Genomic DNA, 27,670 nt, shown 5'->3' with positions numbered 1-27,670 from the left:
GATTACTCCTATTTTATTTCAAATGCTTTTGTGAGTTATCATATCTAGAGATTGAAATCCAGTAACTTGGGATTTACACCTGAGCAGAAATTCTCCTGAAAATTCATCTGATTGTGAAATGTACATTCTTAGCAATATATGCTGTTTCAAAGCATCTATATAGGTCTTTTTTCTTGAACTCATCAAACAGCTTTACCATTCATCAGTGGAGATAATGGACATTTTTTTAAAAACTTGAGAGCAAGTAAAGTAAAGGAGATTAGAATTAAAAGTGAGGGTCAGCCTTAAATACAACTTTAAGCATTGCAAAGACTTTTATATTTATACACATACACACTTCCTCCTGTAAAAGCATTTCTAATAAGATTATAGCATCTGCCTCAGAACTCCCATGAGAAATACTTTACAAAAAGGAAGTTGAGATACAGTTAGTTCCCAAAGCAGAATGTTCAAATGGTGCAAAATGGGTCTTGTTTTAGTAAGGCATTGATTTTTAAGATGACCCTAATCTTAAGGTTCTTCTTAAACACAGTGAGTTTAACCTACTGTTCACATGTTTTACCTCCTAAAATGTCCTCCGAAATGCAGCTGCATTTCCAACGTGTAAACCACGAGCATATGCCGCACTTTAGAGTGCACTCCACAATAAAGTGGGAAGGAAGAGAACCCTTGACAATCAAGTGAGAAACTAGTGGATGTGGTGGGCAAGCAAAGGGCCTGGGGTGATGTGACCTGAAGGGACATCACAGTCAACAAAACAGGGAACAGTGCTGAAGTGGGGTCACACCAAGTATATTCATGTAAATAAGAAAATGCCTATGGGATGGCATTATGGGGAAAGCTTTCATACCCCTTTTGGGCAATCGGCATGGCTGGGTGCCTCTCTGAAATGCCTGTACGCTACTGGCACCAAACAGGAGGAATTAGAAGTCTGCATGCACTCGTAGGGCTATGACCTTATTGCTATAACAGAAAAGCAGAAGGATAGCTCGCATGAATGGAGTGCTGTGACAGATGGATACAGGCTCTTTAGGAAGGGCAAGCCAGGAGGGGAAGTTGCCCTGTATGTAAGAGAGCAGCCGGAAAGCTGCTGGGGAGCTCTGCCTGGGGATGGGTGCTGAGCCACCTGAGAGCTTATAGGTTGGGATTAGTGAGCAGACCAACATTGATGACATTGTTGTAGGTGTCTCCTATGGACCACCTGATCAGGAAGAAGAGGTAGATGTGGCTTTCTTCAGACGACTGGAAAAAGCCTTGTGTTCATAATACTTGGTCCTCATGGGGGACTCTGGCTACCTTGCCAACTGCTGGAAAGCAGCTCTGCAGAGAAGGACCTAGGAGTCCTGGTGGACACCAAATTGAACATGAACCAACAGTGCACCCTTGCGGCAAAGACGACCAGCAGAATCTTGGGCTGTGTGAGAAGGAGTGTTGTCAGCAGGTCCAAGGAGGCAGGGAGGTGAACTTTCCCCTCTACTCAGCACTAGTGAAAGCACATGTAGAGTAGTGTCCAGTTCTGGGTTCCCTGATACATTGAAAGACATAGACTTAAAGAAGCAAGTCCAGAGAAAGGACACAAAGACGATTAAAGGTTTGGAGAATCTTTCATATGAGGAGAGCCTAAGAGACCTGGGACTGTTTTGCCTTGAGAAGCTTTGAAGCACCACCATGTGATAGTCATGGGTCTGGGGTTCTATTTGAAAAATCAGCTGGGATTTGTAGAATACCTGAATCTTAATCTAAAGTATCAGCATTTAAATATTAATATAAATTATTTTCCACACTGGTGACAGAACCAGAAAACAGAACAGAGGACTTCTGACTTCAGCCTTGTTTTAAATAGCATAAGTTAACAGCAACACTACTAGCTTTTGGGGAAAAAAAAAAAAAAAAAGATACAGTTAAACCATTCAGCATTTCTGTTGCAAAGAACACTCCATTATTTGCTAGCAACTCACTGGACCACTACCCAAGACCTGGTGAAATCAGAAACAGTCTTTCCAAAAGCAGGCTTAAGTTGGCTCATAAAATAAATAACTTTCTGTCCTACTAATATTATTACCTGTGCTCTTGTAGTCTGCTCTGCCACTTGGACACTGGTGTTACTCCTTCTGGGCTGAATGATCAGAAAAGAAAAAAAGTAGTGAAAATGAGAAAACTAGCATAATTTTCTATAAGCACAAAAAATATTTACGAGATAACATTGGATAGAAAACACTTTTTATGAAGTACATTAACATTTCAGGTGCCTCCTGGACTTACACAATTTGCATGAAATTGTTCACTCGTATCTGCATTTTTATTATATTATTCAATCAAAGAAACCCTCAAAATCTTTTCCCAACAAACTTTAAAAGTATCTTCAAGATAAGGAAAGAGAGGCGCAGAGGGACAAAATAACCACAGGAAAAGTTAGTAAAACATTATGATATGTATCTAGAGATCTAGGTCCCGGTCCTTAATGACAGTCAGTAAAGTACATTGCCTTGCCTGTGTGCTTGGTTTCATCCTTTGCATTCTTTACATTTGCATCAGTTCTCACTGGTCTGTCCTACCTGAACCTCTGATGTTGGTCCTCTCTTTGGGTAGTGATTGTCTTCTCTGTGTGACTCTGGCGATGCGAATCCACTGCCTGTTCATACAGCTCAGTTATGTGAGCTGTAAGGTAAAGAGTATTATTAGAATGTTCTGCTAAGCACTGCTAAGTGTAATGAACAATAAACAAAGAAGGATATATTTTTAATGCATCTGTCACTTGATGAAAACCTATAGATTTTTTATTAGTGTGAGGGAAGAGGAAGAGAACCTCATTCCAAAATCAAGTTCAGAACATTAACAGACAGGAAATTAATTCAATTCAAAGTAGAAAGAACCAGAAACAACTCAAGTTTATACCCCTACCCTGTATTTCCTGAAATATCTTTATATGCTTCCTAGATACAAAACATATACCTGTGAATAGCAAAAGTTGCTGATATTCAGCCACTTTTTGACTGGGGACCAACATTCCATGCCTCTGTCTCCAGCTGAAGAAAATAACGCGGGCTTTCAGGGACCTTTATTACTTTAGCTTACTTAGGTTGTGCTTAATTGTGGCTATGAAGGAGCCTTAATCAACATTCTCACGGAAGAAACTACTAGCTCAATATGTATAATGGAGAAAAGCCAGTCTTTCCATATTTAAGACTGTGACCAGCTTTGGCGTTTTACTAAAGACTTTCACTGTCCTCTGACATCTTCTATAAAACATGTTGCTTACTTCATGCCTTGCACCTAAACTGTGAGACCAAAGAAATTTCCTTGGTTGAAAATAAATTTCTGTGGCAAAACCTAGGAGATTGGAGTATTTGAGAGATATGATCCTATTTGATTATGACAACATCTCTCAGTGTTTCAGGAATTATGTAATTGCAAACTTCAAAACTAGGGTGTTATTTTGTGTGTCAGCCTTTTTCACCAAAAAATATACTTTTATTTTGCCACTTTTTATATTTTTGCCTCTTTTGAAGAGCTTCTCTTTCACACTTTCTTCATTAATAATGGTATGTTACAAGTACACCACCATTTTAATTATGTTTTTTAAAATAGGAACCTGTGTAGCAAACGTTTGTTGCAGCAGTTTCCATTTAGCTTGCATGGTGTGCTTATTTTAACAAGCAGAAATAGTCTTGACAAGGTAGGAAGGGCAGAAAAATACGGGATTGAATAAATACTATAGAATTTTCTGTGGTAAAGGCTTATGGATTTTTGAAGGAAAGAAAGATAGATCTTAATTTTCATTTGAAAACATTAATAAATGTTAACAAGTATCTTATGAAAACTTTAACAGAAATTCACAAGGGAAAACTAATACACTGTTTCATCTTTTCCCCTCAGGCAAGGTTGATGTAACACACAATCATTTGAGATCAGATCAGATTTTCAAATGTAATAAACAACCAAGACTTATCCAGTTGCTTTGAAAACTTGTCTGAAATGTTGATACTTGTCTAAAACTGAGTGGTGTCATAGCTTTTATACATCAAAAATCTCCATATGTGTAGAAATGTGGTTCAAAATGACAAATGCACACGCCTAAACACAGGAAGTGTTTTTTAGAGATACTCAATCGTTGATGCCAACAAGTTCTAATTACCTGTGAAAATCATACTCGGAATAGAAGAGACAAAAGCCTGTATATAGTATATAGATGAACTCACCTTTACATTCCTTCTTTAAAAATAATACTACAGTACTCTATAATTTACTATGGTATTTTACAATTTTAAAAAATAGATATTCATTTTTTATTACCTCTAGCACTGAGATCTTCAGATGACTTCTCCCAGGTAGGGAAGGACTGTAATGAAGAATGAAAAACTGTGACCATATGAGAAACAAACCTCACAACAACAGCATCCTGTTCAAAGGATTTCTATCCTAAACAAGTTTTATCTTGTTACCTCAGAACGTGACTACAAGAATGGAGGCATTTCAGTGTGTTAGAAAACATGAGCTGGTGAAAAAGGGAATGAAGTATGAATTTGAATTTCCCTGGTCTAAACAGGTATTTGTTTCCTTCTCGGTGACCTACTTCACAGATGGCTTTGTATTTTATATGGTTGCTGTTTATTAAATCAGCTAAGCCAGTTCATATTCAAACTCAAATCCTTCTGCAAAAGTTTTGAACCAGATCTAAAACTCATGGTCACAACGAGAAGTCAAAGGGGAAATGTGTTCAGGAATTTGTAGGCTTTGTTACTGAGGAGCTCTCTTGTGGTTGGTTTACAGTAAAGTGTTTGAGGGATAAGAGACTCTAAACTAAGCTGCTTGCTTTATTCTTATACTGTCCCTGAAGCTGTTAACTGGAAACCAGAGTTCCTGTGATCAGGCAGTAACAGATCTAGGTTGTAACAGAGCTGGAGAACAGTGGAGACTTGTGACACCGATTCCTGGGTCACAGCAGGTCCACAGTGAGATTGTACTGCTCAGAAAATAGCTGTCCCATGTGAAATCTGTACCTGGAAAGGTGCTCACGGTAGCTGAGACAACCAACAATAGTCACCAGAAAAGTCCATTGAAACTGAGCAGCACTTGAGATTCACCACCTGGACCTCATTAAAGCAAACAAATGTCTGCCTGGAGGATACAGGCAGATGGAGTTACTGATAGATCATTTCTCTACGTTCCTCTTTCCAAAAAAGTTGTGAGCTTCTTCCTGGTTTTTTGCTTGATACTTCTTTACTCTTTTTAAGACTTATAGGTCACTTGAAAGTACAGAGCAAAAAATATATACAAAAGCTTGTAATATAAAAAAATATGCTTTAGTTTCAGCAAATGAAAATGCTAACCTGGCTAAAAAGTTCAGAGACAAATTCTAGAATTACATGGTGGTTTTTTAAAGCTTGTATGGAGAAAAAAAAAGGTAAAGTTGTAGATCTATCGAGAACACTAGGAAAAGGAAATTAACAGCATTTAAAACTGGAAAGATCTCATTCTTAATGTTTTTGCATGTTGAGACAAGATTTAAAACGTAGACTCTAAGGCTACGATGATGTTTGTTTGCTAAAATACACTCACTTTTGAAAGCTTGGTAGATCATCTGGAAGTAAATATTTAAACTAACATAGCTAGATCTTCCTTTTCAAATGCCAGATTTTTTAATTCAGTATGTTTGAATTAACTATACATGTGTGATTTGATTAAATAGAAATAAAATTATTTCCTAAATGAGACTAAAAAAGAAAACAGTGTTTTGTACTAAGCTACTAAAAATCTAGTGTGTGAATTCACATCATGCAAGGTACCAAATTTAAAGGAAGCTGTAGGAAACAAATTATTTAAAGAACTGAAATACACAAAACCTGATCACTCTTTACCTAAGATGTAAGCAGTGTTTCTCTCATTCATCCTAAACCATTCCACCCACTTCTCCTGCTTGAATTTTTCTCATTTTTTTTTACCACTCATCTCCCACTAACCTCACTGTTTCCTGACTGCTACCCCAAGTCCCTCTTCCTCTATTTACTCACCTTTCCGTTACCTATTCCACTCCCTTTTCTTTTCATGACCTAATTAGCTGTGCAAATTAGCAGAGCACATTTTCCAAAAAATATAAATGCTGGTCAGCAGTAATAACAATATTCCTCCAGACTGTTTTGGGATTATCCCAGGAGCAGGGTTTAAATTCTCAGTATGCAGGTGGCTGTGGTTGAAATAGAAGTCTCCCAGGTGCAATGACAACAGACTGGAAACATTCTCATCCTAATGCTGGGGGATATACACAGCTCAGTATTTTTGGTCTGCATGTTTGGGAATGTATCATTTTGAAGAGCCAAACTCTTAAGCTGTTTTCAGCATTTCTTCCCCAAAATTGCAGTAGTGCCATTCAGTAGCCCAGCTGAATGCTGAATGTGGCTCTGCTTTACCATTAAATTCAGCATAGCTGGCATTGTGCTATCCTAATATTTGCTATTTTATTAATGGATAATGATGCATTTTAAGGCTGACACTTCCAATGCAATACAATGGGTTTGTTGGGAAAAGTAGTAAAAATTGTATTTTTCTCACTGTAACCAGTTCAAGGAGACTTGCAGCATTCTCCTTTTCCTCTTCTGTTCTTGGTTCTTTTACATTCATCTCTTCCAGCTCATTTTCCTGCTTTAAAATGTTGTCTATATATTCCTGGTGGAATAATGAAAAAGAACAAGAAAGATGCAGATGTTTTCTTTGCCGAGGCAGACTTAAGGGGCACATATATTGAGAAAAAGAGTTTGTAGAAGTAACGGACGTGGTTCTTTTCAATGTCATAAAGGCCCCTTTGTGAATTTGTGTGGATGGTTTATATAGATATCTAAAAGTTTGCATGGATAAATAGTTTTTAAGAAACCCAACAGGTCAAAGAGAGGACTACATGCTGAGAAGGCAGCAAGTGAAAGCTTACCAAGGACTAATCAACTCTGAAGACTAGCAAGACTATTGAATCTGCAAGAACTAATGTACTAAGGACACCAAGAGTCTACTGAATCTCTACCAAGCCACGAGCACACATGAGCGTCCACAATGAACTGTGCAACTCGGACCACGTCCAACAGCTATCTAGAGGCCCCCGGTGTGACACTGTGACTCCCTGCTTCTGAGTAGGCAGGTAGGTTTGGCCTCCTCACTGTTGCACCAGCCAGGCAAGGACGAGTGAGCGTGCAAACGTTTGAGTAACTATGTGAGTGAATAAAGGAATGTGTTGAGTAAATAGCTGCTAGTAATAATAATCAATTATATTATTAAGATCAGCTTAATGAATCAAAGGTGTTCTAACAAACACTGTGATCTGTATCTCCCTCCTGTTTGATCTCCTATTAGGGAAAAGGAAATTTACAACATCGTAATTGAAGAATTAGGTTCAGAAAAAATTCTGAATCTCTGTTTTTAGACAGTTTACTTTGCCAGAATCACACTAAGTGCTACAGAAAAGAAAACTTTTCTTTTCCCACACTTCGTTATGCTTTAGAAGACCAATTGGATGAAAAAAAGGGTCCTTGCAGGAGGTTATCCTAACACACCACTCTGCTAGAAAGCCACATGCAGTACCAAGCTTTATGAATAGACAAGGTTTGCAGAAGCAATCTGTTTCTAGTTCCAATTGTTTTTCATTCCTTCATACCTCTTAAATCTTAAAGGAGATGGAGAAAGGAAGAATACCTTTTTCTTTAGATCTTGATCCAGTTCTGACAAAGTGAATATTTGGCTAAAGATTTGAGAGACCTCTTTCTGGAAAAATCCATTAATTAAATATTGATATATGAGCAATGATGATATTTCCATTGCAGATTAATGTGATTATTGCAAATGTCTTCTGAGTGCCAATAATTGCACTTCTTCCTTCCTAATGTAACAAACAGCATTTTTCTTTCTTTAAAAGCCAACAACAGATCTGGTCAATGGAGAAACCTACCTTGGGATTTTCATGTGGAACTTTTTTTAAAAGCATTGCCTTTGAAAGATCGGTATGCAAATTAAAGAATATTTTTAATATATTTATAGACTATAAAAGGGTAAAATTTAATTCTGATAGACTGGCATGCCCCAAACATGCCGGGGCTGAACAGCTGTCAATGTTTTTCTATTGCAAGCATGACTTTTTTGAAATGCAACGTGAAAAAAAAAATAAATCTAACTAGCTACAACATACTACAACCTTCACAAATTTCACATGCTGTTAACTTTCAAATTCAGTCTGCAATGCTATCATCAGAATACATTAAATGAATAAATTATAGAATGCATGTATTTTGTTATTCTCTAATTGGTAAGTAATAATGAGTTTTTAACTGTAAAATCTCTTCTAAGAGCATCTTCACAATGTGAATTAAATAAATCAATGTTTTATACCAAAACTGAGAACTAGGAAGCTGCTGACAAGGATCAACTGCAGAACTTTCAGATTTCATCTCAGAACTCTTGCACATGAGGTATAGCTTGCACCTTGTTATGAACCAGTCACTGATGAGGGATAAAGGATGTGTACTTTGTCAGAAGGTGACATAGCTATTTGCTAGACATGGACAGAGTCACAGAACTCAGACATGAACCTGGAAATGTTCTGCACTGATTTATGAAAACAAATACATAACCAGGACTAGAGTGTGTCTCAGTGACCTGCTCACCAAATTAACTGTAGAATTATGGCAGGTTAGAAATTCTTGTACAACTTTATAGAATTAAGTTTTTAAGGCTTTGTGAAGGAAAACAAACCCTAAGCAAAGTAAAAGCAAACTAATAGCTATCAATATTGACAGAAAGGAAATTATTTGTTAGTGTACTTTCTGTGATGTGTACTGGACTGGATCCCACATATTTGCACAGAAAAGTAGGTTCCACAAGAAATGACTGAAAACAGTTGAGGTGTTTCAGAAATATATTTTTCTTACAGCACCTGTCTACATACGAAATGATGATTCTTCTTCAAATGTAGATTTTTATTTTTTGTCTCGGGTACATACTGCAAATTCATGTCACACAATTTGTCTGTTCTCTATTGCCCACTGGAAGAATGAATAAATGTGATTGTATTACCTTGAGGGAAAGCTGCAGCTTTTCTCTTAGTTCATCACTGAGTGGCTCATACTGGAATAGCTGACGGATTTGCAGTTTATTAGGACATTTTCGCACAGGTACTGGCAAGCACGTCTGCTCTTTGGATCCAATGCAGAGACCCCTCCAACTATGTGTTCTGACTGAAGAACCTGTGATCTTCCTCTGAACATAGGCAAGAATAAGCAAACCTAGCAAGAGGCTACTTGTATTACTGACTAAATACAGATATCGGCAATGTGTGTCTCAGTTGAAAAGCACATGCTTTCCTTATAGCATCATAGATCTAGACAATAAAGTCAGTAGATTCTTGGGCACAATTTAGCTATCCTAAAACCTCTTCATCTGGAAAGATGAACTCCCCTTAAAATTGCTATATCACCCTACTGAGAGTAATAGAAGCCCAAGGTGACTACATTTCCCCTGACACAGCCTACCTCTTGCTTTGCCTGTTTAATAAACTGAACTTAACAATGTCACAGTGTTTAGAGCTCCCTTTCCCCCTGTGACAAACATCTATTGCTCAAGCAAGAAAAGACAATTTTGAAACAATTATACCTCAAGAGAAGAAAATGTGTCCTGGGTCCTTGACTGAAGATCTGGAGGAACAATACTCTCTGGTTCTTTCTTCATTACCCAGGAGGAGGTTTCAGCCAATGGGCGGAGGACAGTAATACTTAGAACAGCTGGTTCAAAGACACATTTTGCTAAGCATTAGCTCAAATACAAAAAATGATGGACAAGTGTCTCAAACCTCCAGAAAAATACACTTACCTAAGTATAAAAAACCCTTATTATCAAGTTGTAAAACTCCATGTGAAAATGTGGTACTCATGGCTACAGATACTATCAGATCACTGAGGTGATTATAGAATAGTTGGACAATTTTGGATTACTCAGATCATGTTTAACAAGAAACTGTCTATGCTACTTGCTTTCAGTCTTGGGTAGCATTTCAGTTGTACAGTGTGTGGAGTATCCCAATCAAGGAAGAGCAGACAATTGACCCATGTTTGCTGAATATTAATCTCAGTAGTAGTACATCATATTCAGAACATGCATAATTCTTCACGGTATTTTATACTTCAAAATCTGTTCACTGGATGGATTCCATTAGAGATGATTTATTATCTCTTTTTATTGTTCTGATTAATGTTCTTCAAAATATTCTAACCCAACCCAACAATCTACTTAATCTACTATTATCTGCCGCTTAGATGGCCTTCAAAAGTGATATCGCCACTAAGGTACTTTGTCACAAAGATACAAAATTGTGAAGCCTTGTTGTCAAGGCAAATAGAGCCAGTATTGAGCAAGGCAGAGTATGAACTCTGGAAAAGCAGACATGCTACTATTTCAAATGATTGCTGGTTGTGAGCAAGTTTTCTTGACTAGGATTTTCACTGGATATGTATCTCCTCCATCTTCCTGATCTTTCCACCCTCCCTATCTTTTTGGCTCCCTCAGTGCCCTTTCTCTTTTCTTTTTCCCATGGCAAAATTATTTCATTTTGTTTATGCAATGGGGAACCGGTCATCATGGTGAACAGAAGCAGCATTAAAAAATGTGCAAAACCTGATAAAGAGTAGTAGGTGGGAAAGCTGTTCCCTATGCTTATGATATCAGTCTTTGAGAAGAATGTCTTATACTTTATGTCTTGAAGCAAACTACCCTTATCATCCCCCCATATACAGGGGAATCATATGTTCCTGTCTTTTTGAAGACGTATTTATTTTCTTAGGATCTACCTGATACGCCACGGTGTATTTTATAGAAACAGTATCACCAACTAACTTCACACTGATAGCCAACCACTTCAGGATGTCACTTCTTGCATTGCTACTACAAGGTGCTTGGTGCCATGTACTACTGGCATCCCCTATTTCAGTCATATTTTTCCAGCTTCTTAATAACAGCCAGACTAAGGGTCAATATCAGAGTATCATTGTCTTCCCTGATAAATAGAGATATATCGTTAATTAAGACTGCGATTCATTAAATGTTTTTTCATGGTAAATACACAGAGAATCTGTGTATTTGGTAATCGCTTTTGTTTGTGTGTCTAAGAGTGGATAAAGATATGCCAGTTATTTGTTCACTTATCCCTTCACAGGGTCATTCAGTTAATTCTCTGCTTCCTAGAGTTTTCCCACAAGCTCCTCCTTCTCCATACTTCACTGCCAGAAGTGTGGGTGCCTGTCTACATGGGGAAAAACATTCTCAAATTTCCTGTCCAAATAAGAGTTTTGAAACTTTTGACTCCACCTTTGCAATTATTTCTGTTATTAGTTTGTCAGAAAAGAAAAGTTTCCTACCTGGACATTCTTGTAGAGGATCCTGCAAGACGGCAACAGCGGGATCACTATAGGCCTCAGCAAGATACTTGTGTACATCCCTGCTCCGCAGGAGCTCGGTTCCAGAACCATCCGCGTAGATGATGAAGAACCTACACAGCCAGCCACACACATCAGACTGTATCAAGAAAATGGAACTCCAGCATGACGACATCAAATGTGCAAGTACTGAACAAAGGAAGCGCAAATCTACAAACCCTGTACAAATACAGTGTAGCGAAGAAAGAAAGTGTAAACCTATTAATCCAATGCAGTTTACCTGGGGACATGCTCATCATAAGTGATAGGTTTGTTAACTTCTGGGAGTACTGCTGCTGAACTTCTGTCCTCCTTGTCATCAGAACCAATGCTAGGAATACTCACAAATGTGCTGCCATCAGCCATGACCTATAACAGAAATTATACAAAATGACTTGAGTTACATGATACTTTTAAAACACTAATATGCTGCTGAAATTTAATATGATTTAGCCCAGTGAAAGTGACAGAAAAAGTGTATTTCATGTTGAGCAACCTGAAATTCACAGGAAAAAGAAATTAAGAAGAAAACTGAAAAGGTGGTGAAAAAACAAAAAAACCCATTTCTAGAAAGACATGACATATCATAAATACTAATATAACATGCTGGTATTTAATAAATGCTTAAGGACTGTTAGCTGTCAAACTGGGCCATCCATGCTTACATTGCGTCTTCAATATATATATCTGCAGGCATTAATAGGCAGCTTCACGCAAAAATACTCACTTGCTGGTCGAGGCAGGTGAATGTATACTCAGATAGGTAGTGATGTACCTCTGTGAGGTATATCTGTATCTGTGTATATACACCTACACACACACACAGATACACACAAATAGATGCATAATTATATATATGTTTATATGCTAATATTGTAGTTAATAATTACAGAGTACATAAATATATACTCCTATATAGGTGTATATATAAATATATACATACTTACAGGTCTGTGTATATATAGGCAAATGTGAATAAATATATACACCTATATATACACATATTTATATACATGTTGATATATGAAGAGATATAGACGATATAGATACAGATTATATGTTTAGATCTATCTACCTATAGATATATACAAGTATATATTTATAGAAGGGGCCCTTTTCAGGCATTCATTCACTTTAAAATACGGTGTCAGATAATCTTATGATAACACTGACTGAATTTCTACAATGCTTTCCTTCTTGAAAATACTATGTGATTGTTAACTAACATGCCATTAACATATACACACAAGGTAACTAACAATGAATAATAACCTAACAAGGAATAACAATGCCTCTAATTCTTATAGTCAGTTGCCTTTGGAAGATACAGTTTAAACCAGAGTGATTCAAAGGGTGATCCATGAGCGAATCTGGCACATACAGTCCATGCTCTTTTAGATGTAGTCTCAGGTGTGACTAGGACAGAGGAAGAACCAATCCTGTCACCAATCCTGCACCTGGATGCTATCCCTACCAACCAGGTGAGAATTGGATTCGAGGAACTGGGTAACAGATGATTGTAACAGCAGGCAGGACTCAAAAGCTGGATGCTTCCTGTTGTATCTGTACACGATAAGAAGCTTAGATCCATGAGCTGTTAACTGGTACTGTATCCACATGGTCACCTGCTCCATCACATAAGCACTTATTCAATGAAAATGGGGTCTTAAGAGTAAAATAGTGTGGAATGATGTAAATAAAAGATACTCCATTAATGGCAAAACCAATGAAACTTGTTTTCCCTACAGTTGTTCTTCATGTCTGCCTCTCATACTGCATTAATCTCATCTTTCTTACTTCAACCCATACTCTCTGTGATCACTGTGCCTAGAATACCTTCAAATGCCACACAGCCTCCTCAACCTCCTTCCTTTGTTCCCTAAGTATCAGCTGAGAAAAAGCAGGATGTGCTCATGCTGACACCAAGCAACTTCTGTGTTGATTTGAATTGCATTGATTTTGTAGGAACTTGGTATCTTTGAAATTTCTGTCTCTCTGGTTAATTAGTTCAAAATTTGTTAGGGAAAGATTGACACATAGCATAGATTTATATAAGCACTATTTCTTCAGCCAAGTTAAAAACTGTATCATAAATGCATATATCCCAGGGAACCTCAGTGCTGTTTCACAGGAATCTAGGAAAATGATGACAATTGCAACAATAGAAAGGATACTCTAAGGATGTCACATTTAGAATCTTTAATTAGAACCGTAATTAGAAAACAGTATGCAGGTCACAGATGATGTTTCCGGAACTCAAAACTAAGTACTAACCTAGCTCAAAAGTATCTTTTAGATACTGTGATACAGTATGACTGAATCATTCCTTTTACAACAACATTTGCCTTACCAGGCAGATTACAGTGTTTCTACAGACCTTCTGAGAAGGCAATAGCCTCTCTCATTTTTAATCCTCATTTGCAGAGCTGATTTTTTGCTATAATACAAGTCATGCTAATTAAGGTAGCTTTACAGGTGAGGTAAACTGTAGACCATGTGATTTATTTCAGTGTCTAAAAAAGGAGAAATACCAAAAAAGGGAAATCCATTGCACACTCAAGAACATTTCAGAGACCGGATTCAAGTATTCAAGGCTACAAGCTGGCCTTGAGAGATGTTTATAAGATAAAATTACTTAAAATGCAGAAACTTGTTTCCTTCCATGTATTCTACCTTGAAAAGATTTCCTTCAGTATCCATCATCTCACAAATAGTGCTGGAAGTGTGTTTCATAATGTATCTCCCTGCTTGTTTCTCTTCTTTGTTGCTGATGAAGTTGTAAACTTCATGGGTATAAACTGCTGAGCAATCTTCATCGATGAAAAGAGAGCCTGTCTTGATGGGTAAAACCTATGACAGTAAAAAGGGAAGAGGTTCAGTCCTGAAAGGTGAAATCTTCAGTTTAGAGGTACTGTGAAAATGAGTAACAGATGCAAGTCAAGAGGAGAGCTTTCAGACATTTACCACTGAATGATCCAGTTTTGAGGGACTGAAGGGAGAGAAAGAAGGAAGATGAGGTGCAGGAGGTAGGCTGATGTTAGTCTCTGTAATATTTTCTTTAACTTCAGGAAATTTAAGATTGTGATTTAAATATACTATACAGTTGTGAGTAAATGTCTAAATATTGGCAGAGTATAAAAGAGATGGAATCACAGGATTTCTGAAGGCTATAGAGAAGGGAGTTAAAATAGTCAAGGTGAGAGATGCTGATGGCAGGGAACTTGGAACACAAAGATAAATTTCACTGTCACAAACTAAAAATAATTCCCACCTGATATGTTCCCTGTGGCTTTGCTATAATAGATGTCCCATCTCCAAAGATGGTACAACAGGTACCATCCTCACAATTTGTTATAACAGTAGCAAACTCAGGATTCTCTACTTGCATACATTTCACCTTCTTTGTGGTGATTTCTGAGGGTTCATCTAAGAATTAATATAGAACAAGAAGACAGGAGCACATGAACCATGGAAAGGTCTTTTGCTTTTTCTCTCATAGGGCTGGATCTTCATCTCAGTAAAAGACCCTTATAAACTTCGTAGCATCCTTTATCATGTAATTTTATGTTACGTAAACAATATGCAATCCTCGAATTTCTAGACTGCACATGCAATATAGGAAAATCCAACAGCAAAAAATGTCTGTAACCATCTGTGGCTGGCAGGAGAGTACACTCTATCAAGTACAGTACTAATCATAGTGATCTGGATATTTGTAACATACAATTTGGATCACTGAAATTCTTTTTTGTCTGTAATACAAGCTCTAAGGTGTGAAGAAACACAAATCTTGGAAAACAAATCAAACTGGTATGTTAATCCGGCCATTGCCCTCCCATTGAATAGACAGATCAGTTCAAGGTCATTGTTTTGATTTTTAAAATCCCACAGGGAGATGTTCCTGAACATTTTTTGTTAAGTGAAAAACTCTCTTTTCCTACTGTGTTTGAACACAACAGTCCAGATACCCACACAGTAAATGTACACTTCATCTTAATTACAGAAGACAGGATTTGTCCAGCAACTGAACCAAGCATCCAGAGTATACTGACAGGCAGAAGAAACACAGATGACCATTAGCCCCCATTTATTTCAGGCAAATCTAAGTTTTACTTCTCTAGGTGTGGCATTTTCCACAGCCATTTTCAATCAAATTTGCAGTGTCTCCAAGGTTGGTGAGTCCATGGCTTCTCTGGTGAATATGAGGATGCCCTGGTCCTTATACACCTTTTCAGTTAAGACTCAAATCATCTTGCTTGCTAGTAGTTGGGTAAGTGGAGAAAGGGCAATGAACATACTAGAACTCTGGCACCGAGGTCTCATGGTAAAGATGCTTCATATAAGTATATACATGGAAAGAGGGACATTTGCTTGTTTGCTACAATGTAATTTTTGCACTGAATACTGATGAAAAAAGACCAAGCAGACAAACTAAGCCTGGATGGCACTATTGGATTTGTTATGTAGGCTACGGGTGTAAGCTGCCTTTAACATATATTTCGACAATTATCTGCTTCACAAGATAGAACAGAGATCAGTGCTCCCCTTTTGATTTTACCTGTTTCCTTGCTATCCTTGGGTACAAAAAGTTCTTCACTGTTTTGATAAAAAGTTGTGATCCTAGTACCATCAGCATGATCTACTACTCTGCTACCATCCAGCTTCTCAACAATTATCACTTCATCATCTCGTACAGTCATAACCTGAAAGAATGAAGGAATACTTATTTATATTAACACTGTGATACTTGTAATGGCAACAACGGTAACAGAATCATAGAATCTTTTTGGTTGCAAAAGACCTTTAAGATCATCAAGTCCAACTATTAACCTAGCACTGCCAGGCCCACCACTAAATCACATCCCTAAGCACCACATCTACGCATGTTTTAAATACCTCCAGGGATGGTGACTCAACCACTTCCCTGGGCAGGCTGTTCCAATGATTGACAACCCTTTCGGTGAAGAAATGTTTCCTAATATCCAATCTAAATGTCCCCTGGCACAACTTGAGGCCATTTCCTCCTGTCCGATCGTTTGTTACTTGAGAGAAGAGACCCACCTGGCTACAGCCTCCTTCCAGGTAGTTGTAGAGAGCGATATACAAGGCATTATGTACTGTAACTCTGAAGAAGCTAGGCTACTTCAACTCTATCTACTTCAGAGACCAAGGAATTGCATTCTCTATAAAATCTAAAGCTTTTGTGTTAGTAACAATGTAATAACTTGTAGGACATGTATTCAAAGAACAAATCCTACAATTTACATGATGGTAGCACTGTCTCTTAGCTTAGTAGACAGTGCTATAATAACACAAAAATAGTAATACCGTTCCATCAGCTGGGTCAGTTGCCTGAAAGAATAAGATTGGCTTCAGATCCATTCTCTTTGCTCCCTCAGTGCCCACTCGAATGCCTGATGGAGTTGTTGTTATCCAGGTTCCTGCCTGGTTCTCCTTAGGTTGCTCAGAATTAACCAGACCCTGAACAATATTTTCAAACAACTCATCCTTGGTTGGGTTTGATATACTGTTTCTGTCATTGCCTTTTCCTGCAGAAACAAAAATTTCTATATGAGACTTGGTATTCTCTAAGGCAAAAGACAAAAATCAATGAAGTGCAGAGTTTCTGTGAGTATTGGTTTTGACAGAATTGAAATAAGAACTATTTATCAGGCTGGAAGGAAATTACAAGTGCTGTTACTCAAAGGGGTGCCCTTGAACTAATCTTATTTAATGTGTCCGTTAATGACACAGAAAAAGTAAATAGCATGCTAATGACATCTGATTATGACATGACTTTGGAAGGAACCACCAATGCAGAAGAAAATCTGAATAGATTACAGGAAAAAAAGCATCCTAAACTACCCCATGAGCTTGAAGATCAAAGTAACAGAAGCTTGATACAGTCTATTAGAATGAAATTTAATGCGAAAAGGAATAAAAATAATTTCTGCTTCAGACAAGTTTGCAACAGTAGAAGAAAAGACAGACCTGGAGGTATCATCCATAGAGAATGACTACAAGTTATCAGTGTAAAAATATAGTGTCAAAAAAGGCAAACACAATTGTATAGTGCATCAGAAGAAAAGGAATGGAGATTCCATTGTGAAAGGTAATGGAGAGATCTTATTAAAAGGGTGATAGAGAACTCCGGTCTTCCATATTCAAGAAAAGGAACTTAGACTAAGTGTATGCAAAAGACAACTGCATTGTCCAGAGGAGTCTCAAAGGCTAACAGCATATACATCCTAGAGAAAAAAAAAAAAAGAAAAAAAAAGAAAAAAAAGCCAAAAAGAGATGAAACTGTTCACTATAAATTATAAATTTGTCAAGACTAAGCAATGGAGAGGAAAGGTGGGAGGAAAAAGTGATTGTAAATAAAGGATAAGGAATAAAGGATATACACTGGCCACAAATACTGAGACTGAAAATTAGAAGACAGTTTGTCAGAGAAGTTCTCCAACATCTTTCCAGTTATCCTAAGGAATATCCTAAGAACAAGGACTGGACTTGATGACTTGAAAGCCTCTTTTTGACAGACTTTTCTCTTTGGCAGCAATTTTTATTCACATACTTCCAATAAATTGTAAGTTAATATTACAACAGGTCATAATTACTCTTTGCACTAAGTAGCACTGACAGTGATCTTGGACTACACTCTGAGGTATTAAGTAAACTTTCATTTGGTTCTTTCTCAGTCAAACAAAATAATGTAAGAATGGTTATATTGGGACAGACCACAAGTTCATACAACCAATTGATAATGACCAATAGTAGGTGCCTTGGAATACATACAATGAGAAAGAAAAATACAGTAAGTCCTCTGCGAGAGAAGCATTTCTTGAGAGCAAGACTAAAAACTGTGTAACACAGAAGTAAGGATTTTACACTACTACATAAGTAAGGATTTCTTTTAAAAGACTTTTTGTTGAATCACTCTGCTACTGATGTAGTTCTTACCCTTTTACTTATTACAGTCCTAGCATGTTAGAAGAAAAAGAAATCTGGAGTAGGAGAGAAATTATTTGCTATGAAGGTATCAAATTAGCAGTGTGCAGCAACTGAGTACAGATAAAATTGCATTTTCACTTTGCTAGAATTTTCAGAGTAAAGAAATACACCCTTTATAAAGTATCATCAGCCCTGCTAACTTTAAATTTGTCCAAAACACTGGAAATGTTACCTTTCTTAGTGCTGGTCTCAGGTAAAGGCTCCACCAATTCTGGTAATGGTTGCATGATATCTGGAATTGTAGGTGGTGGTACGATAGGGCCAGAATCAGGACTCCAACTCACTGTGCCATCAGCAAACAGAATCTACACAAATCAAGGACATACTAGAGTTTAAAATCACTTCAAACACCAATAGAAAGTCTCAAAAGAATGTATCACAAATGCAGTAGTCACTAGAATATTGTGGGTGATGGAGGGGGAAAAAAGTAAAAGACTGTCAGAATGAATGCAAGAAATGAGGAAGCCATCTCAAAAAGAAAGGACTGATAATTGCTGCAGTTCACATATATAATTAATGGGGACTCTATTTATTAACAAATAGGCATTCTAAAAGTTAACAGCAAAGATTATTCTTTGACTATTTAAGTAGTCAAATGTTGATGACTTTTTTTGTAGCAGCGGTAATGCATCTGTATCACCACATTGATTTGTATTCATATATTCCACATGTCTAGGATTGCTGTTGATTTTAGCCATCAAGACAGCTAACAAAAAGAAGTGATGGTTATTTATATTATTATAGCTGGTTTCTGAGATCTATTGTCCATCACACTAAACTCTTGATATGCATGTTCCCTTGTGTGGCAGGGAACAATTGTCCCTGAATTAATTTACAAATACAGTACAGATGTTCTAGGGAGAAGACAGTACCATGTGGAAAACAAATGGACAACATATAGAAACATCTCAAGAGTTACTGTAAGGTAATTAACTGTTTCTTCTTTTTTGAATGCCTATCTATATGCAATACATTCTTGATGTGTCACAAGCATTAAGTTAATATAATGAAGGATGCATGCATAATCTGCTTATACAAAGACTATAGTACAATCATGCTAGGCACATAACATCTATATGCTTCTGTCAGAAGGAAGTGTGTTGAGAATATATAGACATACAGCAGCTAGCTTCTTTGCATACTACTGAAATGGATGTATTTCTCAGAAATCCTGGTTAAATGGTTTAAGATCTAATGTAATGAATGAATGTAAAGAATTTGGAGTTGTTGTCTACTTAGAAAAAAACTTGAGGAAATAAGGAATTATTTTGACAATTTCTGAGTCAAAATAGATGATGACTCCTTTCATCTGTTTGCTAACTACACATGGAGACTTAGACTTTAAAAAGATAATTGCTTGTAGACTGATTACAGTATCTGGAAAGATGGTATCTAGCCTATAGCACCTGAAAGGTACCTGAGTTCTGGGCAACTTAAATGTGTGTAAACAAAGAAGGTACTTAGGAATATAAAGTCTTTTTGATGAAAATTTAGGATACCTAAAGGTGTCTGCAGGACTGAAGAATAGTTCAGGTCTTTTCTGGATCCCATATGACTGTTTAGATGAAAAAATATATGGATGCTTTTGTGTTGCCAAAAATACCCAAAACCCAACTAAATCACACTTCAGATGTTTAAGTCCAGGAATGTAGTTCTCAAAACCGTATTCAGCTATTTTGTAATCCCAAAGTTGCCTAAAATCTTCACATGCCTAAAATCTTCATCATTAAAGCTCGCTATGTGCCTTAAGTTCTGATTCTGAATAAAGCCAAGAGCATTTTAGTCTTGACATGGCTGCATAACTCAGAGGTTACTTAACTCCATCTATAAACTGGACACTTCTCTCTCTCCGTTGACAAGCACAAATTCAAAAGGTAATCACACACGCAGACTGCTTTCAGTGAATTCTACTAAACATACCTGCGTAGATCCGTCCATCATGTACTTTATGACAGTTCCTTGACTGGTGATGACTCTTGACACTTCTTGTTCTGCTTGCCTTGCCACAGATGTATATAGATGAGCATTCTTTACCTTTTGAGAATAACTTTGCCTAACCAGAATTTCCAGAGTCGGCTGCTTGGTCTGTTCTCTTTTGGTGTCTTCATGATTTATTTCTCCTTCTGTAACCTCATGTTCCTTTCCTCTACTTTCCATAACCTCCTCCTCCTTTGCTTCATCTCCTTCAGCCTCACTTTTCTTTACCACCTCTTTCTCAGCTTCAGCTGTAGTGGCTTCACCTTTCAAATCTGAAAACAAATTCTCAATTACTTAATACTGTGTAGCACACGTAGCATCATGGTGTCTACAGAAGGTATGCAACTTCAGGTGCGTAAGGCTAACCCTACTTGGCTTCCTCTGTAATCCACAGAGTAAGGGACAGACTCTCCTTTTCAGAGAACAGTTCAAAGCAGTCACCTACTCAGAAACTCTGCAACCTCCTGTGGAGGTGTCTGTCTTTGCAAATGAAAATACGTGAAATTTGAAGATTTATTACAGATGCTGACATTTGGAAGACTGACATTAGGTAAGAGAAATTTTCTAACTGCCCATAAAGGTGAAAAAAGTTACTGAGTTTCACCAAGTTTGAGTTTGTATAGAAACTGAAGTTAGATATTTTGTCTACTTGAACAAATAAGGTTTTTCGATCAAACTATGGCAGTGTGTTGAGTGTGCTAATGAGTATAATTATGGTAGTTGTGTCAAGAGACTACATGTACGTGTCTGTAATTGCTCTGTTCACCTCAACTATTCTGAATTTTAACTTATGCTCCTTGCCAAACTATGCATGCTTGAAAACCCTCTGCATTCTCTATTTCATACCAGATTGATCAGAGCACATTTACCCTAAACTGGCAAATCCTGCCAAGCTGGCTGCATCCACAGGGGCATTACTAGCAGAGACAGAGCTGTGATCACCCCACTCTACTCAGCGCTTGTCAGGCCGCACTGGAAGTCCTGTGTGCAGTTCTGGTCCTGACAATTCAAGAAAGATGCGGACCAACTGGAGAGGTTCCAAAGGAGGGCCACAGAGATGATCAGAGGGCTGGAGAGTCTGTCTATGAGCAAAGACTGAAGGAATTAAGTCTCTTCTCCCTGGAGGGGGAGACCTCATAACAGTATTCCAGTACTTAAAGGTTAGCTACAAAGAGGACAGAGGCTCTCCCTTCACAAGGAGCCACATGGAGAACACAAGGAACAATGGGAGAGGTTTCATCTCAATGTAAGAGAAGTATTTTACAGTGAGAACAATCATTCACTGGAACAACCTCCCCAGGGATGTGGTAGACCCCCCCATTGCTTTAGGTTTTCCAGATGTGATTGGACAGGGTGGTAGATAAGCTCATCTAGGCTCTCTTTCCCACAAAAGGTTGGATTAGATGACCTTCCAATGTCCCTTCCACTCTGGGCTGTTCAATGATTCTATGATTTTGATATTAAAAGGAAAGAGATGTCTGAGAAGAAAAATGAGGGAAGCTTTTACTAGCAATTCAGGTCTGTGTGGCCAAAAAAAAAATTCAATACATTCCTTTCTTACTTTGTTATAAATTTGTGCTGGATCCTTGTGTACCATTCTACATTTATTAATGCTATTTAATACAAATTTATTATTTTTTATTAATTTATGTACACTGGACTTACCACTTGGCTGGTTTCTAAGAGGTATGTTGTTTCATCAGTTGCCAGGAAGATAAATGATTCTGCTGGTTTTTATGCAACAGCTCATGCATAGAATGTGTGGGAATTACTGCTAGCATGTACTTGGTGTGTGTGATAAATCTGGTTTATTTCTGGATATGGGTACCTCTGCAGTTGTGCTGATCTATTTTCACATATTCAATAGCTCCAATACAGCCTGAGCGGTACAGGTTTGTTGTACATAGGCATTACATGACATATGTAGGTGCTGTTTTCAAAATTGACTGGATGACAACAGCAAAATTCACATTTATCTGCTTCAAAACCTAATGGTGTGACTACAAAACCCCAAGATGTACTACAGTTTACAGTATGCAAAGATGAACCTCATGCTGGTTTTCAAAAACATTGGGAAATGGAATCATTGCAGAGGGATACATCAGGCACAGAAACTTACATGTATCTATATACCATATGAATCTTCAAGACAAAAATATCAACGATAAGGGCAGAAAGGCTTATTATGACTGTCTTCTCTATGTACTGGATGACATAAACCAAAGGACTTACCTGAAGTAAGTCCCGTTTCAAACTGGTGTTTTAGAAAGTCAACAAAACCTGATTGCAAAATATCCAGTAGCAGAGAGTCCATTACAGCCTAGGTTAGTTTTGTTAATCATTCTTACCATTAAAAAATGGGTATAATTTAAATCTAGTAAAAAGTACTACTTTTCAGTTTCAAGCCCCTGAAATTTTACTACCTTTGTATACCAAGTTTACAAGCTATCACCAAAATTCTGTTTCCTTTGTACTTTCAGACTGGGAGCTCTTTGTCCTTTCCTTTGGTAATTAAATTGAGGTCTCTGGTGACATAGGCTCACTATAAGATACACCTTCAATGCTTTAATCGTTCTTGTCACTTTTCCCTGAATCTTTCAAAATATGAACATCTTAAGAACAATACATACGATTCTAAAGGAATTGCAAATATAGGTAATATAACAGTCTTCCTGTTATCACTCAAGATTCCTCGATATATATGCATTTATGAATTCAATTTGCTCATTTTTCTTTTGTGTTCCAATATATGTGCATATTCAACTGATTATCTAACATGACTCCCAAGTGCTTTTTAGGGTTGCTGCTTCCCTACCCGCAATCTGTTATGTCCAACAATGGTAGATTTTACATTTGTTTGAATTAAAACACATTATTTATATTGCAAATACTGTCAAATGGACATTATTATAGACTTAGTAATCTGAGACGTTAAAAAATTCATAATGTTACATCTAAACCCATCAAGGCAGAAATAATTTTCTTCTGTAATTTTAACTTATTTAAAAATTCCTTACTTTGCAGTGGCTCAGAAAACTAACCTCCAAAAGTTTCAGCAAGGAAAGTTAATACTAGTCCATTTGGACACGAGACGTTCAAACTTGGGAAAGCAAGAGGATTTGACATCACTTGCGTTTGGGAAGCTGATTCTTCCATTTCCACCTACAGAATGAAACATGAATTAGTTTTTAAAGAATTAAGAAAAAACTAGACTCCAGATTTCAGTTGTAACAAAACATTTAAAAAATGCTTTCTACCATTCATTTTTAACATTTTGAAATTTTATGCATTCTGAAGTGGAAACATTAGCTTATTTTCTTTGATCATGCTATCTTCTTTTGTTGGTCTTTATTCATGCTTGAAGAACAACTCTTCCTAACTTTATTCATTTTGCTGAGTTGTTATGTTATTTTGTGCACAGTGTCAGAATGACAATAAATGGATAACATGAAGCAGAACAGCGTGAAATAATTCTTAAAGGTATATCAGCTATTTTACCTTTAATCATTAAAAGAGTACAAAAGATAAGTAAAGCAGTACTTCCAGTCTGCTGCAAATACAGCACCAACTTGAGAAAGGGACAGGAAGGAATGCTTGACAGTCAAAACTTGTGATTGTCTTTGCACTGCTCTGTAGTGGAAACTGTTCTGATGACTGGAAAAGATGAGGATGACCTAAGAAATATCTGAAGACCCTGGAACATTTGGAAAAAATACAACAATGGACCCTTTGATGTCACCCCTACCCCCACCCAAACCTATGCGACAATGAACTACACTATGCCAGTAATCGTAAGAAGAAAATGGGTTTGGATTGCAGATGTAACAGACAGAACTAGTCCTGGTATTATCGCACATTCTTGATTTTGAGGAATAGAAATGTAGGGAAAAGTAGGGAAATTTGCAGATGTTTTGCCACCTGTTTTTCAGAATAAAGAATGCTGTACATTTTATGGTTACTTTACACTGTATTACTGGGTAATTAAGGCTACCCTCAATACGCTAAGATCGTAGTCAAAGGATCATGGGGTAGAAGTCACAGAATAGGGTAGAAGTAACCGTCAGTTGCCATTTACTTCTCCCTGTCTAATGGTAAAAAAAATCAAGTATACCTACATCGTTAGAGAAAACTGTTAATGTAAGCTGTTCTAAAAATTTCCAGGGCTGGAGGTTTCCTGGCAATCTGTTTCAGTGCTTTACCTTGATTAACCTTACTGACATTTTCCTATTGGTTAGCCTGAATCTCTCTAGCAGAAAATTAGTTTCTTTTTGATTATTTCTTTTGATTATATGGGCTAGCATAAGAGATGATGGTGTCCATTTACCTCTTTACAGAAGGCTATTCTGTCTCTCAACTCTGCATCAAAGAAACCCATACCAAGTCCTTTAATCTTTCCCCACTGGTCAAGTTTTCTAGACCTCTGATCTTTCTTGGTGTTTTCCTTAGAACTTTCCAGTGTGGCACAAATTTTCTTGCTGTGCAGTATCCATAATTGGACATAATATTTCAACTGAGGCCCTACTGGCCCTGAATGGAAAATAACTTCACATATTTAGCAGGCTATACTACTGTTTATTCACCTCAATGTGGTCTTTGCCCTTCTCACAGCAAGATGGCATTGTTGACTTCTATATAGCTTGTGATCCATTGCAACTCTCAGACCTTTCTCTGTAGAACTGTTATTGAGAGAACTGTTACCCATTCTGTAGATACATATTGATTATTTATATGTAATTGCAGAACCTAGCACTTATTCTTACTGAATTGCATCATATTTTCCAGACCAGGTCCATGTGAATTTGCCAAGTTCACTTCAGATTCTAAACCTGTCCTCCAAAATACTTGCAAACTCACACAGCTGTGTGCTGTATGCACTACTACGGATACTCTCTGTCTGAAGACATTCTAAACAAGATAGTAAAAAGCCTTTTGGAAGAAGAGAAGGAACTTAGATGTCCTCCTGACAGAATTTTAATGGTAGGGATATCTGTTTGTATACAGTTATTTGGACCACAGAATTGCTGTATGTTATGCTGGGTGCTGTTTGGCAACTCCCTACACTACTTTCCATGCTCATGCTCTTTAAATACCTAGCTAAAGTTCCTGAAATTAGTTCAGCACGACTTTTTGTGGATATGGACAGAATCCATGTTGAAACAAGAACCACAGCATTACTTCATCCACCAGGTACCACAGAAGCAGCATAGGTACATTGTATTGTAGAGAGTTTTCCAAGGCTATTCCTGCAACTTTCGGAATGTGTTTGTTCCTGTCTTTCTTATTACTATCATCTCCTCTCATTTGCTTTGTAATGGAAGCTATCTCCTGTTTCTGATAAACCTGCACTGCATTTAACACTTCATTTCCATATTGCCCATTCTACCTCTTTGAACAGTTCAGCTCAGCTCTGTCAACAGAATTACGATCTCCATTCAACCTCCCTTGCCAAGGGAGCTGAGAAGATAACCCATAAGCCTCTGGTGAGGGCATAGCAAAAGTGATTTTGAGAGAAGTGGAAAAAAGTAATCAGAGTAGACAAAAGACCAGTTTTCCAAGACATAATTCCGAAAAAGAAATGATCGGATCTTTAGACCAGAAGGTGGTGAAGCTTTTCAGGGCAGTGCTCTAGAAAATAGTAACAAGAACTGAAGCAGAGTTTCATGAAATGCGTCTGGAATTGGAAACCACCACACTTGGATGAACTAGAAATTCTGAGGAGCAGGACAAAAGAGAAAACAGTGCAGTAAAAGATGGCAGACCTAGTGCCACTAATATTCTTTACATATCACCCACCAGCCTATGGAAGAAGCAGAACATAAGAGGGAGGGACGACTAGGTTAATAGAAAATAATTTGTCATGAAAAGTATTATATGCAGTAGATTGGATGTAAATTTGGCTCAGGGTGAGAACTGGGACATTCTATTTGCAGTTCTTTCTGCATCATTTCAGCCATACTTGATTAAAGATGGAACCAAATAGGGGGAAAATGAAAACACACTACTATATGCTTTAAATATTTTAGCAGTTAGTCTGGAAAGATATTAAGAACCACATTCAGATATTAAGAACCACATTTAACAAACATTATCTAGAAATGCTACTCTTTTGTAACTTGATCATGTTAAAAGGGACAATGTATTTTAGAATATTAGTGTTACATGAAACTGTTTATGGATTTCACAGCTTTGTGTTCTGATTATGCCAATTTTCAGAAGACTGTTCTTTCCTAAACCAAAGGTGGTAACTAAATTGGTTCTCAATACTATTCATGTTCATTTCTGACCTTCTCTCAGAGTTTGTTTTGTATTTTAATTGTGTCCATTTCTAGGACACTGCTGGTTGGAGAAAACAGAGTCAAAAAAGAAAAGAGGTTAAATCATCTCAAATAGACAATGCCTGCATCCTCTTCCACCATTCTGCAAGTATCTCCTCTCTTATTTCTTTGAGAACTTTTCACCTAACTCATAGTCTGGCTGATCTGTGAGATCACTGGACCAAACAAACTTCCTGTGGTTGTCTACAATAGAATCATGGAATCATAGAATCGTTTTGGTTGGAAAAGACCTTAAGATCATCAAGTCCAACCGCTAACCTAGCACTGCCAAGTCCACCACTGAACCACATCCCTAAGCACCACATCTACGCATGTTTTAAATGCCTCCAGTGATGATGACTCAACCACTTGCCTGGGCAGCCCGTTCCAGTGCTTGACGACCCTTTTGGTGAAGAAATTTTTCCAGTATTTTCCTAATACAATATTCTGCCAATAGTTAGTTAATGACCTGAGATAATCTAGGTTAGTCATTTTGCAGAGGGGAACTGTCATCCGTTCCTGATGATGATCATCACTGAACTGATATGGTCTCCCCCACTCACATGTTTTAATGCCAAAAAGATTCTTATAGAGGTCTGTGACAAATGCTCAAGATGAAATGCTCTATGTATTTCTGATGTACGTGGTCCTGTAGTTCCTGTATTACTCTGTGCTAAGTATCCCATAACAGAAATTCAGAATCTGCTTTTAAAATGTCATCCATCCTTTCCAAAGGACTGTTCTGTGACAGAAGCACTTCAGTTATAGACAAAAGTAACTTCCTCAAGTTGCTGGTCCCTGGCTTATGATCAGCCGGAAACACCAAATTGCAGAGCAAGCTTTTGCAAAACTGTCTCCAATAATTTACTAGTTGGTTAGACATTCCAATACAGGTTTTTGAAAAGCACAGAGAAATTCTCCTACTTG

General features: G+C 37.4%; 1 protein-coding gene and 1 long non-coding RNA gene across 2 annotated transcripts in view; one reads left to right on the top strand and one right to left on the bottom strand.

Moving 5' to 3' along the window:
- SPAG17 (sperm associated antigen 17) overlaps positions 1-27,670 on the bottom strand; it is a 115,292-nt gene that overhangs the window by 14,736 nt on the left and 72,886 nt on the right. Inside the window, exons 25-39 of the mRNA XM_075764442.1 lie at positions 23,471-23,591; positions 20,373-20,701; positions 18,625-18,757; positions 16,770-16,990; positions 16,000-16,144; positions 14,713-14,867; positions 14,115-14,291; positions 11,683-11,810; positions 11,385-11,515; positions 9,628-9,755; positions 9,052-9,234; positions 6,550-6,663; positions 4,294-4,339; positions 2,556-2,658; positions 2,063-2,116 (exon numbers count right to left, since the gene is read on the bottom strand). Coding sequence (XP_075620557.1) covers positions 2,063-2,116; positions 2,556-2,658; positions 4,294-4,339; positions 6,550-6,663; positions 9,052-9,234; positions 9,628-9,755; positions 11,385-11,515; positions 11,683-11,810; positions 14,115-14,291; positions 14,713-14,867; positions 16,000-16,144; positions 16,770-16,990; positions 18,625-18,757; positions 20,373-20,701; positions 23,471-23,591 — 2,168 coding nt within the window. The remainder of the gene's footprint in view (positions 1-2,062; positions 2,117-2,555; positions 2,659-4,293; positions 4,340-6,549; positions 6,664-9,051; positions 9,235-9,627; positions 9,756-11,384; positions 11,516-11,682; positions 11,811-14,114; positions 14,292-14,712; positions 14,868-15,999; positions 16,145-16,769; positions 16,991-18,624; positions 18,758-20,372; positions 20,702-23,470; positions 23,592-27,670) is intronic.
- LOC142603488 (uncharacterized) lies at positions 4,311-11,464 on the top strand. Its single transcript, XR_012837431.1, has 3 exons — positions 4,311-4,546; positions 6,876-7,126; positions 11,359-11,464. It is a non-coding gene; the product is annotated as an uncharacterized LOC142603488 (long non-coding RNA).

This window comes from Balearica regulorum, chromosome 1 (genome assembly GCF_011004875.1).
Source record: "Balearica regulorum gibbericeps isolate bBalReg1 chromosome 1, bBalReg1.pri, whole genome shotgun sequence".
In the NCBI taxonomy this organism is placed as follows: Eukaryota; Metazoa; Chordata; class Aves; order Gruiformes; family Gruidae; genus Balearica; species Balearica regulorum.
Note: the sequence above shows the minus strand (reverse complement) of the source record. Positions and strands in the feature narration are given on the sequence as shown.